The following is a 14,484-nucleotide window of genomic DNA, read 5'->3' on the forward strand; positions in this document are numbered from 1 at the left end:
TATACTTTTCTTTTACTCTGTGAGGGGCTCAGCCTTTATGGGTGATAATAACATGAGCAATAGACTTGTAAATTCTATAGCCCTTACGTCAGCCTGGAAGTTGGAGACATATCTAATTGTACTCGAGGGGGGGAAAAAGCAGAATATTTATGTAAACATTCTTAAAGGGAGGCAGACTGTGTGTTAGTAGCACAGTGGGATGTTTGAAAAAGAACAACAAAATGACTAGAGATTCATTTTATTTATATTACATGTTTTCTCAATGAACAGGAAATGACTGCAGAGTTTAATTAAAAGATTGGTGGGAGTTTTGGAAACCTAAACTTCCCCCCATTGCTCTTGCCTGAACAGTGGATGTGACAGTGATTATATATGATTGAGAGACTTTAGGAATGAGTCTCCTTGCTACCTATGTATAGAGGAATCAAGTGAATGAAAGAAATGTATTTTAATGTATTTTTCAAGCAGTGTGATCCCTAGGTTGTCAATGCAGCATAATGGTGGGTGGGGAATTTCTTTAACTGTGTTCAACTTCATTGGTTAAATCTAGACTAATCAAGATGGGATTCTGTGGCAAAGTTGTAAAATGTTGGACAGTTAGAATTGAAATTTTGAATTTAATGAGATTTATATAACATCTTTCATGACCTTACACATCCCAAAATTTTCATGCTGCAAATCAGTTTTGAAGGGTAATTTGTGTTGTCATTTGGAGGGTAAAATGGAATTCAGTCTGCATGCAACATGATTCCACGTACAGCAATAAATAAAATGGCCAGATAACCTGTTACAGTGATATTAATTAAAAGTAGACTGTAATCAGTTAAACTAAAAACACAGGCAATTGAGTTATGTGAGAGATTTTTCTTCTAAACTAAACTACAGAGAGCATTTTGAGCATTTTAAGGTAGTTTTACTTTTGGTGATCACCATTGTTGGTTACCAATGTTTTCCTGCCATTGCTGTCCCTTGTTCAAATAGCAGTCTTGACCCTTTACATTTGACATACCATTGGCATGAGGCCTTGTGTTACAAATGTACTCGCCCAGCAAGGTGTCCATTTGCAAAGAATGCAAATTTGAAATTCCATGCCAATGCTCCATGATTTGCCATTGTTGATTTGAATCAACCCTGCATACTGATGCTAGTGCAGTGACTGATAAGTACATTGCATTTTTTTCCTGGACAAGTATGCTTCAGTTAGAATAAAATCATGTTGAAATAGATGTGTAGAAGATTAAATGTCCAGAATCTCAGATCTTTCTCAGTCATTGGAAGCTGAGTCATAAGCAACAGTTGTCCCTCTGTTGAGGCCTTCTTACAGCCATTGAGTTTCTTCCATTAGTTTTCACATGGTTTTCATGCTGATTTTGATCCAGAGTCTTTAGATATGTAATGCAGGATGGCCTATTAATGTAGTGAGGTCTAGAGTTTAGCATTTTCATCCTTTTCTTTCCATTTTTGCCGCCGCTCTACTTCTTTGAGATGATGTGACTGAAATTGCAAAGATGGTGGTTCCACAGGATGTGGTTCTCCATTCACAGAAAAATGGGACAGCCTGTTTCTCAGGCACCTTTTGTGAGCTCCCTCCCCACTTGGGGTGAACGTAGGGTATCCCAAAAAGGGCTGGCTAGTTACACATGGTGCTGCCAAAATGACATCAGTGACAGGAAATTTTCTGAACCAACCATGGTACTTAGCTAATATGAACTTTCTTCAACAAATCACAGACATTGACAGATGACCCGTGATCTCCATGTGTCTTGTCGACCTGCGTGTAGATTCTTCACTAGGATTCCCAGGTTGACTCTGTCCCACTGCAAATCCACCATTGTTACAAGAGTTCACAAATGGACCCTGGCAGACACATCTGTGCAAATTCTTTGTACCTTGGAGTACTGTTGTTGCCCATACAATCATGATGGGTTAGTGGTCAGATTTTGGTGACATCTCAAGCAATGATGACTAGGATCACCTTTTTGCTGCAGACCTCTTCTGCCTTCGCAGCAAAAGCGACACGTGTTCCTCTGCCTGGTCTGCATTAAAGATTTTTTGGAGTGTACTTTATTTAGCATTTTTGGATGATCTGCTTAAAATACAACAAGTATTTCATAAAGTTTTGATTTCTCCCATGGTGCAATGAAGCTGGTAAATAGGTCTTGTCAAAACCACTGTCTTTTCAAAAACCATATGTTATTAAATGGAAGTAAATTTTCAATTAGCTATAGCACTATTATTATGGAATGTTATTGATGCCAAAGGAACTACTAATGAAGTTGGCTGCAGCTTTGGTGTTAGCTGCTTTGGTGCTAAATTTTAGATCAGTACAGCACATGGTTGTATTTTTCCAAAAGCAAGAATTTCTGGATTGAGTGTTAACCTGCTGTTTCTTGTGTTGGATGGCAAGCGTTGTTTGTTACGACTTCAGTAACACCCCTGGCCTCTTGTTTCTGTTTCCACTGCAAAGCCGTCCCAATAGAACTGATTCTCGGGGAAAATAGTGGGGAGTTGCTGAGATTCTAGAAGCTAATTTAACTGATACTGTACAGATTAATGTCTTTTTGTGCCACAAAAAATGTCCAGGAGGTCAGGCTCGAAACTAGTTTGGAAAAAAAAATGAATAGGGTGTCTCTTCTAGATAATTAACTGACACGCAGTATAACAGACCCTCATTGACACAGGAATCTGAATAGTTCATGGACTGTAATCTTTGACTACTTCACTCAGAGATCAACATTCCTTGTGGATTAATTGTTCAGAAGTATTTTTGTCCTCTGGACTAAATTAGTTTCAAATCCTTCACTAAGCTCGGACAGGATTTACGTACATATCACTTTTATCTGCATATTTGTTAGTGCACATTCAGCACATCAATTTCATTAATTACTTTACAGTTCTAGTTTGTAATAGAGTCAGAATTATTATGGTACAGAAAGAGGCCATTCAGCTCAGAGTCAATACCCAACTCTCTGTCAGACAATTGAATTCGCAGAATAGATGCAATATTTGATGACCTATGATTGCTTTACTGATGGTACAGCATAGGCTACAGATGATTAGCCACTTGTAATTACAAGTTGTGTGCATAACTTCCCAATCTGATCATGGCCTGCTCTAAGCTATCATATAAGTTCAAAAGCAGTTACTAGAAGATTGGAGAAGGGACATTTTCTTTCATTTGCCTACTAAAGCTGTACAGAGACAGACTTTGGGGGTTCCATTCACCAAACCATGCTTGAGAAATATGGATGATATAACAACAGGTTTAGCTATTTACGTCAGTTTTTGAGACTGGATGAAGGAATAGCTGACTCTCTTGATGTTCTATTTTGTTCCATTTCTTCTCAAAAAATGGTTCAAAGTGCTTTAAAGTAATCATAGAATCCGTACAATGTGGAAGCAGGCCATTCAACCCATCAGATCTACACCAACCTGCCAAAGAGTAATCTCTCTTCCTGTAACCCTCCTAATCTGCACATCCCTAGATACGTGGGGCAAAATTTAGCAATGACACTCCACCTAAGTTGCACGCCTTTGACCAAGGGAGGAAGCTAGAGCACCTGGAGGAAACTGGCACAGACACAGGGTCTGTAGCCCGAGGGTGGAATTGAATCTGGTCTCTGGTGTTGTGAGACAGCAGGCTAGCCACTATGCCACTGCTCACTTAATGAATCACTCAAATGTGCTGTGGCTATTTTGGAAATAAATGCAGCACCCGTTTTGAACACAGAATGATCCCAAAACATGAATGCTCAGTTAGGGTGCTTTGGACAGTATTGTTTTGCTTAAGAAATGCTGTCTAGGATTTATTTGAGCAATCTCTCGGAGACTTCAGCTTTTCTCCATGACACTTGATCATATAAAGGGAATGCCAGTTTAATGTTTCAACATGGAGATATTATTTCCACCCTTTGAGGAATTAATATTTCAAAAAGCATTGTTTCTAACCTCTGAGAATGCTAGCCTAGATTAGAAGGCACGGCATAAAAGCTCAAAGTAAAGAGATGAAGGGAAAGGAAAAAGAACATGATTTACATCCTCATTGATTGCTGAGCATGTTACAGGCCATGTATTGTACTTCCTGTAGTAATGCAGAGAAACTCAGCAGCCAAATTACCCAAGCAAATTTCCAAACAACCGTGGCTAAAGTGACCATGTAATCTGATTGAGTGGTGTTGTTTCCAAGGAACTCTTGGAGAATTCGCCTGCTGTTTACGGTATAGTCAAACCCAACAGCTCTTTCAAAGGCTGGGGTGGGGTTGTTGGGTGTTGGTGCAATTTGGAAATAGCTCCTGGGAATGGCTCTGACCACTCAAAGGTAAGATTTAGGTCTCACTAACATTCCACCAGCAAATTGTAAAAGTGAAGAACTATTAACTATTGTTGATAGTGAATCTCTCCATTAGAGGTAATTTATACTGTAAAAAAACTTCAATTTATAAAATGCTTTTCATGACCACAAGAGATGTCAAAGCCAATGAAGTGCTTTTGCTTTTTTAATCCCAGTTATAATGTTGGTGCCAAGCTGTTATCCTGCTGCAGCTCCTCAGTTCTGCAAGGTCAGGCAATCATTCTGCCTTATAAACTGAAGTGTCAGACAAGTATTTATGTTCAGGTGTCGTGAAAGAAGCTTGAACCAACAGCCCATCTGAATCAGTGAGAAGAATGCTACTACTAAGCCAAGTATGATATTAGGGGATGGTGAGATATGTGTCTCCTGTACTTCTTACATCATTTTGTAGCTCATGCGGTCCCCAGCTTATCAAGGGACATGAAAGAAACCAAATACCCAGGTCTGTTTAACCTTGCAATTTCAGCACTTGACATAAAATGCTTCCTCAGTTTGGAACAAGTACAAAATGGCAGATGGTTTCTAAGATACATAACAGTAATGATAAGATTTACTGTGATCAAAACTGGCAGGATAAGTAGAGAGATGAAAAAATCTGCAGAACATGCAGAAAGGCTGGGACTTTTTTCACTGGAGCATAGGAATTTGAGGGGTTCCCTTATTTGGGTTTATAAAACCATGAGGGACCTAGGGCGAATTACACAGTTCTTTTCCCTAGGGTGGGGGAGTTCAAAACTAATGGGCATTTTTTAAGGTGAGAGGAGAGAGATTTAAAAAGGACATGGGGGCAACTCTTTTTTTTAAACACAGAGTAGTTCATCTGGAACAAACTGTCAGAGGAAGTGGTAGGGGCAGGTACAGTTACAATGTTTTAAAAAAAAGTTTTGATAAGTACATGAATGAGAGGGGTTTGGATGGGCCAGTGCAGGCAAGTGGGACTCGTTCAGTCTGGGAACATGTTCTGCCAGGGTTAGTTGGACCAAAGTATCTGTTTCCATGTTGTTGGACTCTATGACAAAAGTAGAAAATGTTAGCAGTTGTCAACTGACCAAGCGGAGTTTGAATAAGAGTAAGGTGAATATATTAGATGAGATGCATCTGCTAAAACTCTTGATCACAAAACAATTAGAATGCAAAAGGAAGCTGGATAGCCCATCACGTCTGCACTGGCTTTCTAAATGAATATTAAGACTAGGTGCCATTCTCCTGTTGTCCCTAAAGTTCTAAATGTTGCCCCTCTTCAAATAATTATCTAATACCTTCTTGAATGCCTCATAGCTATTCGCTCTGAGAAAAGGAATTTCATTGCATAGTAGATAACAAAGTGTGGAGCTGAATGAACACAGCAGGCCAAGCAGCATCTCAGGAGCACAAAAGCTGACGGTTCGTGCCAAGATCCTTCATCAGAGAGGGTGATGGGGAGAGGGAACTGGAATAAATAGGGAGAGAGGGGGAGGCGGACCGAAGATGGAGAGAAAAGAAGATAGGTGGAGAGGAGGGTATAGGTAGGGAGGGGATAGGTCAGTTCAGGGAAGATGGACAGGTCAAGGAGGCGGGATGAGGTGGTAGGTAGGAAATGGAGGTGCGGCTTGAGGTGGGAGGAAGGGATGGGTGAGAGGAAGAACAGGTTAGGGAAGCAGAGACAGGCTGGGCTGGTTTTGGGATATCACTTCATTGCATAGTGTTTGCTTCCTTTGCAAATTGCTTTGTGCTGTCTCATTCTCAATTATTTAATGAGAAGGTACAGTTCAGCTCTGATGAAGTGTCATCTGGATTCAAAACATCAGTTTGTTGTCTCTCCATGGATGTTGTGTGCCCTGCTCTGATCTCCAGCATTTGTTGTTTTCAGTACAGAATTTAGCATTTGCAATCATTTGCTTCTACAGTTTATCTACTCTGTCCAGCACTTCATGCTTTTGAAAACAGCTATCAAATCTCTGGTTAGCCATCTCGTCTACAAGGAAACATTCACAAGCTCTTCAATCTATCTTTTTAACTGACATTTCTCATTCCTGGAACCATTCTCAAGCCTCTTCTGCATCCTCTCCAAACTGCTCACATCCTTCTGAAATTGTGGTACTCTGAATAGTGCACAGTATTCTAGCTGAGCGAGTTTTGAGAAGATTTGTAGCTACAAACCCAAGGAAACGTAACCAGATAAATAGAAAGCGGGACATAAGACCAGCGCTTCATCGGAGGTTCACTGATGATGTTACCTAGAATGGTGACGAAACGTCTGAAAATGAACCTTCCAGCTCAGCGAGCAATCTCGCATCCAGAATTCTAGCTGAGATTTTACTTGTATTTGTCTTTCAAATGCTGTCAGTTTATTGTGCTTTTCCATTATTTATGACAGCTGGTTTCAGTCTTGGTAGAAGTTAAAGTGACCATTTCTTGTGAGCTAGCGTTTTGACACAGGAAGTTTGTTTTTGAAGTGAAGCTACAAAAATGTTCATCCTGACACATCTCTGTATCTCTGTTTCCCAGTACTTCCTTGGCTTCTGAAAGGAAAGAACCAGTTCCACATCCTCTTCCTACATCTGTTGCTCCTCATCCTTCAAAGCTCGCCAAGCTTGCTAAGCCACGAGATGATGCTACACTTCTCCAGAATCAACTTGAGCAGAGTCAATTAAGGTATCTACATATAGGCTTTAGAAAGTTTAAACTTGGATCTGAGAAAAGAGTTATTCACTGACTTTTGGAAGTATAGTTCTTAATTTCTGTTGTTTGAGGGGCTGTGAATGGAATTGGTCTTTGCTCTGATGCAGTGATTTTCGAGCAGGAAGATATAAATAATTAGGAGTAGTTCATGAAAGGGCTGTCAAAGAATTAGATGGTGAATATGTTTTTAAATTTAATACTATGATTGCTGTGCAGATGACAGCGTGCACTTTCTTTGTCTTTACACCATTTATCTTTTTTCTATTCAATTCTTCTTTCTTTAATCACTCATGGGCAAGTCCCAGCTCTCCATACCTTTGAATGTATTTGCCCTTGTCTTCAGCTTTAAGCTTTCACTAACATGCACAGGAAAGCAGGAAGTGAACCTTGTTAATACACTTATTCATGTGTGAAATATCTCCCCAAGTCCTGTTTTAGATGAAAAATGTTAAGCACATTTCTTAAAGAAAAGCTGCATGAGAGCAACATGATATGATAGTTACATAGTTCCAGCAGATAAACTAATAAAAAGGTCACAACTCCTAGAACAATTATTTTTGAATAACATTTAAAAACGTGGTGCATCTTTGGTTTCTGATTTTTTTTTGTTTTCCACATTCTCTCAATTAGGCTATTTGACACCAGTCTCCCCATGAGGCCTCAGCTGACATCCAAACATCTGTCATCTGTTTGAACATAATGCATCTCCAGAACCGAAATAGTCATAATGTTCTTTGAACAAGAATCAACGTGCTATCAACCTTCTAGGCTTGGCCACATGAGCAAATTTCACTTTGCTTGTTCTGATTTTTAAACCAGCTGCTGCTCACTGCCCAGATGTCACCTTCAGCTCTGCACTCACAGTTCACAGCTCCGAAATAAAAATTATAAAAACTAAAAGCAAAATAATGAAGGTCTCAAATGTTTAAAAGTAACTTGAATCCCTATGCTGGTTAGCTGGAAATATTGTTTTCTTTGCAGTTTGACCAATTCGGTTAGTTTTTTTCTCAGACTGTAAGGTGTACAAAGCACTCAATGGATTCCAAGGTGCGCATTGGAAATGCTAAAGTATTGAAACGGATTACAGAATGTATAGACAGATGAGAAAAGAATTTTAATGGAAATGATATTAATGTTTTGAATTCAATCCATCCAGTGGAAACTGAAGCTATTTATGCCACTGCACATTTTCAGGTTTTTGTGTCCTTTTTATAAGTAATGAGTTGGTTCATTTTAGGAATTATTTTGTGGATTGTGAGAGTGACCAATTCCAATGAGCTAAAGTCTTGACCATACAGTACATTTCTATTTAGAGTGAGGCCACAGGAATGCTTATCATGATACATCTTTGTACCTTTGTTTTTCAGAGTTTCCTTGGCTTCTGAAAAAGAAGAGTTGGTTCTGCCTGCCTTTCTCACATCGATTGTTCCAGATCCTTCACAGCACTCTGAACATCTTAAGCCACTGGCTGATGCTGAAGTTAACCAGAAACATCTTCCAAAGACTCCAATAAGGTATCAGGAAGTTGAAATGTTGAGTTAATTTAGAATACACAATTCCTAACCTCTTCTGGAGTTTAATTGTGTCCCACAATCGAGATCCTTACAATGTTCAAAACAGCTAACTATTACAAAAAGCATGAGCAGAATGAATACTTAATATCTATACACAGATGTTAGAACATAGAACATTACAGCACAGTACAGGCCCTTCGGCCCTCAATGTTGTGCCGACCTGCCATACCGATCTGAAGCCCATCTAACCTACACTATTCCATATACGTTCATATACTTATCCAGTGACGACTTAAATGTACCTAAAGTTGGCGAATCTACTACCGTTGCAGGCAAAGCATTCCATTCCCTTACTACTCTCTGAGTAAAGAAACCACCTCCTGAGATCTGTCCTGTATCTTTCACCCCTCAATTTAAAGCTATGCCTCCTCATGTTCGCCGTCACCATCCTAGGAAAAAGGCTCTCCCTATCCACCCTGTCTAACCCTCTGATTATTTTATATGTTTCAATTAAATCACCTCTCAACCTTCTTCTCTCTAACGAAAACAGCCCCAAGTCCCTCAGACTTTTCTCGTAAGACCTTCCCTCCATACCAGGCAACATCCTAGTAAATTTCCTCTGCACCCTTTCCAAAGCTTCCGCATCCTTCTTATACTGCGGTGACCAGAACTGTACGCAATACTCCAGGTGTGGCCGCACCAGAGTTTTGTACAGCTGCAGCATAACCTCTTGGTTCCACAACTCGATGCCTCTATTAATAATAGCTAAAACACTGCATGCCTTCTTAACAGCCCTGTCAACCTGCGTGGCAACTTTCAAGGATCTGTGTACGTGGACACTGAGATCTCTCTGCACATCTACACTACCAAGAATCTTACCATTAGCCCTGTACTTCACATTCCGGTTACTCCTACCGAAGTGCATCACCTCACACTTATCTGCATTAAATGCCATTTGCCACCTCTCAGCCCAGGCTCTGCAGCTTATCTATGTCTCTCTGCAGCCTACAGCATCCTTTGTCACTATCCACAACTCCACGACCTTAGTGTCGTCTGCAAATTTACTAACCCATCCTTCTACGCCCTCATCCAGGTCATTTATAAAAATGACAAACAGCAGCGGACCCAACACCGAACCTTGCGGTACACCACTAGTAACTGGTCTCCATGATGAACGTTTCCCATCAACTACCACCCTGTGTCTTCTTGCAGCAAGCCAATTTCCGATCCAAACTACTATATCTCCCACAATTCCATTCCTCCGCATTTTGTACAATAGCCTATCGTGGGGAACCTTATCGAACGCCTTGCTGAAATCCATATACACCACATCAACTGGTTTACTCTAATCTACCTGTTTGGTCACCTTCTCAAAAGAACTCAATAAGGTTTGTGAGGCACGACCTTCCCTTCACAAAACCGTGCTAACTATCCCAAAACAATTTATTCTGTTCTAGATGATTATAAATCCTATCCCTTATAACCTTTTCCAACACTTTACCAACAACTGAGGTAAGGCTCGCTGGTCTATTATTACAGGGGTTGTCTCTACTCCCCTTCTTGAACAGGGGAACCACATTTGCTATCCTCCAGTCGTCTGGCACTATTCCTGTAGACAATGACGAGTTTAAAGATCAATGCCAAAGGCTCGGCAATCTCCTCCCTGGCTTCCCAGAGGATCCGAGGATAAATCCCATCCGGCCCAGGGGACTTATCTATCTTCACCCTCTGTAGGATTTCTAATACCTCTTCCTTGTGAAACTCAATCTCACCTAGCCCAGTAGCCTGTATCTCCGTATTCTCCTCGACAACATTATTTTTTTTCTAGAGTGAATACTGTTGAAAAATTTTCATTTAGCACTTCCCCTATCTCCTCTGACTCCCCACACAACTTCCCACTACTATCCTTGATTGGCCCTTATCTTACTTTTGTCATTCTTTTATTCCTTAAATACCTATAGAAAGCCTTAGGGTTTACCCTGATCCTATCCGCCAACACCTTCTCGTGTCTCCTCCTGGCTCTACTGAGCTCTCTCTTTAGGTCTTTCCTGGCTACCTCGTAGCCCTCAAGTGCCCGAACTGAGCCTTCACATCTCGTCCTAACATAAGCTGCCTTCTTCCTCTTGACCAGAGATTCCACCTCCTTCGTAAAGCATGGCTCCCGTGCTCTACAGCTTCCTCCCTGCCTGACAGGTACATACTTATCTAGGACACACAGGAGCTTTTCCTTGAATAAGCTCCACACTTCTAATGTGCCCACCCCCTGCAGTATCCTTCCCCATCCTATTCTCCATAAATCTTGCCTAATCTCATTGTAATTGCCTTTCCCCTGGCTATAACTCTTGCCCAGTGGTATACACCTATCCCCTTCCATCACTAAAGTAAACATAACAGAATTGTGATCGCTATCACCAAAGTGTTCACCTACTTCCAAATCTAACTCCTGGCCGGGCTCATTACCCAGTACCAAATCTAATGTGGCTTCGCCCCTTGTTCGCCTATCTACATACTGTGTCAGGAAGCCCTCCTGCACACACTGGACAAAAACTGACTTATCTATAGTACTCGAACTATAGTGTTCCCAGTCAATATTTGGAAAGTTGAAGTCCCCCATGACAACTACCCTGTCTCTCTCTCTCTCCTATCGAGAATCATCTTTGCTATCCTTTCCTCTACATCTCTGGAACTATTCGGAGGCATATAGAAAACTCCCAACAGGGTGACCTCTCCTTTCCTGTTTCTAACCTCAGCCCATACTACCTCAGTTGACGAGTCCCCAAACATCCTGGCGTTGAAATACACACACTTCAAATCGACTTCTTGCTTGACGGTGCCATTTTGCGTCCCTGAAACTTTATTTCGGACCTCCCTACTCTCAACCTTTTGTATACTTGAACTACAATTTTGGTTCCCATCCCCCGGCTGAATTAGTTTAAACCCACCCGAATAGCCTTAGCAAATTTCCCCCCCAGGATATCGGTACCCCTCTGGTTCAGGTGAAGACCATCTTGCTTGTAGAGGTCCCACCTACCCCAGAAAGAGCTCCAATTATCCAAGAATCCAAAACCCTCCCTCCTGCATCATCCCTTTGGTTCAGCATTTAACCAATGTCAGCCTGGACAGTTCGAGATTGGTTTCAGTATTACTGAGTTGGGAAGGGATTGATCATTGAAGATTACTGCTTCTCGTTACTGCTGAAAATGTGTGCAATTGCACACGACATTAGAAGTGTGTTGTGCAGTAATGCTGTGGTTTCAATGGTGTATCTGTCGTTTCAATATATTTCCATAGTTAGGCCACATGAATATTCACCTTGATGCATCTCTGAATCTGTGTTTACCAGTGTTTCCTTGATTTACGATAAAGAAGAGTCAATTTCACCTCCGCCAGTTGCACCTCTTGCTTCTCATCCTCCACAAGACGAAGAGTGCACTAAGCCATTGGATGATGCTGAAGATTTCCAGACTCACCTTGAACAGCCTCTATTAAGGCAGCTATATACAAGGTCGAGAACATTTAAACCTGAAGATGAGAAATCTGTTATTGATCATCCACTATGGCTTAAAATTCATTAAACAAAAGATGAACAAGCACAAGACTAACTTAATATGATGTCTTTACATATTTGCTGTGGCCAAAATAATCAATCAGAAAGGATAATTATTTAAAATAATTCTTTGAATGTTAAATTTGTTTAGTCAAGGACAGTATGGGTATTGAAAATCCCAGAGTAATAATATTGCTTAACCACGTAAAAGAGGGCAATTCTGCTGAATTCTCAAAAACGTTAGGTTGAAAATAACCCAATGTGAAATTCCTGAAAAATCACAACATTGGTTTGAATTTCATAAAACAACTTAGTTTAATTACCCTTCACTGGAGTAATAAAATCAAGGAAAATCAACACTCTGTTTATAGAAAAGTAACACAAAAAGAACTGCTGAAGTTGAATTTTCTTGCTCTTTCCCTTAATTTTAGCATCAAGCATCCTCTGCAGCTCTTTATGAAGTCTTACTTCAGTATCTTGGCAAGACACAGTCAATCAAACTGAGTATATTCCCTTAGGAATTAGCAACTGGCAGCATTATAAACTCACATAATCAAACTGATAGGAAGCAGTGACCACCAGAAACATTGACCAACCAAGTGTGTTTGCAATGCATTTGTTCTGCTGCCAATGTAACAAAACATATTTGTTGCCAGCTTTGATTTTGCTGAGAAAAGTTTAAGAAGTTGAGCAGTTTTGTGCTATCTCATTAGGCCAGAATAATTCATTGACACAAACAACTGAAATCTCTCTTTTTGGCACCTAAGCTTATAACTTGTACCCCTTGTCAGAAATTTTCTTTGCTATTTCACATGCCAAAAAGTCCAGGCCATTGTGTTTCAATAGAAGCAATTGACTCTTCCTTTGACAATCAGCTTAATGAAGAAGGGTCATGGGAACTGAAATGCTAACTCTGATTTCTCTCCACAGATGCTGCCAGATCTGCTGAGCGTTTCCTGCAATTTCTGTTTTTGTTTCTGTAGTATAGCATCTGCAGTTCACTTGGTTTTATTTCATGCAATGTATTGTGTTTTCAAATATGCTTGAAGATTCTGGTTATCGGAATTAATTACTAGCTTTCAGGTCGAATATTAGATATTTCAAAAAAACTAAAAGTTCCTGATAGAAGGAAGCAAATTTTCACTGTAAATGTGTCTATGCAATTAATACGGATAGTTGTTGAAATGTTTATAACATTTGTGCTGGTGAATAGTTTGTGGATGAGTCAAAGATTCCATTTGCGCTTCATTATGTTAGCTTTTTTTCTTAAATAAATGGATGAGTGTTTCACACCTTGTCCACAGGCACAGAAACTCAGTTAATATTTATGACTGAGCCTTCAGTAGTTTTAATAGAATTCTAAAAGTTGAAATATGTTCAATATGTTCCGTGATTGGTTTTATTTCATGTTTTCCATTTACTTGTATGCTCAATTTAATTCATACATTCTGAAGTGCCGAGAAACATTTACAAATTGCTCTGAGTATGTTTCTGTTTTTGTACTGCACTTAAGAAACTCATAAATAAATGCTTTAGTAATGATGTGGCAGTGGGGATTGATACAAGTTTCAGGCTCTTCCTTAAGCAGTGAATTTCACCATAATTGAATGTGTTTTACCCTGTTTCAAATAAAACTGATTAATGTAAGTATTATTCCACTTGTGAGAATATCATATTTAGAGATCATTTATGCATGGATTCCAAGAGTCAACTTTTGGCCCTGAAAATTAACACGTGTCAGTATTCTATTTTCTATGATATGTCCTTAATTTGATGATTACAACATTATGTTTCACAGAGATGGTATAAGGAGTGCATTGGTGCAGGAACTTAACCAGGCAGTGCAAAGCTGCCTTCAAACCAGATGGATAGTCTATAGAACCAGCCCTTGGGCATTTCATGAAATAGGATGATTGTCCTCTGTGATGTCAGCAAACTGCACCCGCCAGTACAAATTCCTCCCAGAGATGCTATCTTTCCATTGCTCACCATAACTAGCAGCCTGGCCCCTGCCAGTTCATGACCTATGCCACCTTTCCTGGCGTTTGTCTCCATTCCTGGCTTTTGTCCCTGAAATCTGGTTTCAGGCAGGCTGTCTGTGCACGTGTAACTGGTGTGATAGAGCATTGCGACATCACCTGTGCATGCACCGTTTAATTCTGGCGTAATTGACGTCACTGGGCCCATTTACACATCCACAAGTGGCCATTTTGGTGGCCATTTTATATTTTGAGCTAATCTCTCCGAATGTACAAACAGCTTCTGTCTCCAACTCCCCTTCCTTTTCTTTAGGTCTGAACTTGTTGGAATATGGGAGATTGAGAGGACAGGGTTGATGTGGAAAGGTTGATTCTCCTTGTAAGGGTGGCTGGTACCAGAGGGCATAATCTCAGAATAAGGATTGCACGTTT

At 40.3% G+C, this 14,484-nt stretch overlaps 1 protein-coding gene across 3 annotated transcripts in view; it reads left to right on the plus strand.

Moving 5' to 3' along the window:
• LOC125461914 (uncharacterized) overlaps nt 1–14,484 on the plus strand; it is a 234,408-nt gene that overhangs the window by 66,344 nt on the left and 153,580 nt on the right. For all 3 annotated transcript variants that reach the window (XM_059653064.1, XM_059653065.1, XM_059653066.1), the window contains exons 7-8: nt 6,839–6,985; nt 8,380–8,526. In XM_059653064.1, the coding sequence (XP_059509047.1) occupies nt 6,839–6,985; nt 8,380–8,526 (294 nt within the window). The remainder of the gene's footprint in view (nt 1–6,838; nt 6,986–8,379; nt 8,527–14,484) is intronic.

This window comes from Stegostoma tigrinum, chromosome 20, assembly GCF_030684315.1.
Source record: "Stegostoma tigrinum isolate sSteTig4 chromosome 20, sSteTig4.hap1, whole genome shotgun sequence".
Lineage (NCBI taxonomy): Eukaryota > Metazoa > Chordata > Chondrichthyes > Orectolobiformes > Stegostomatidae > Stegostoma > Stegostoma tigrinum.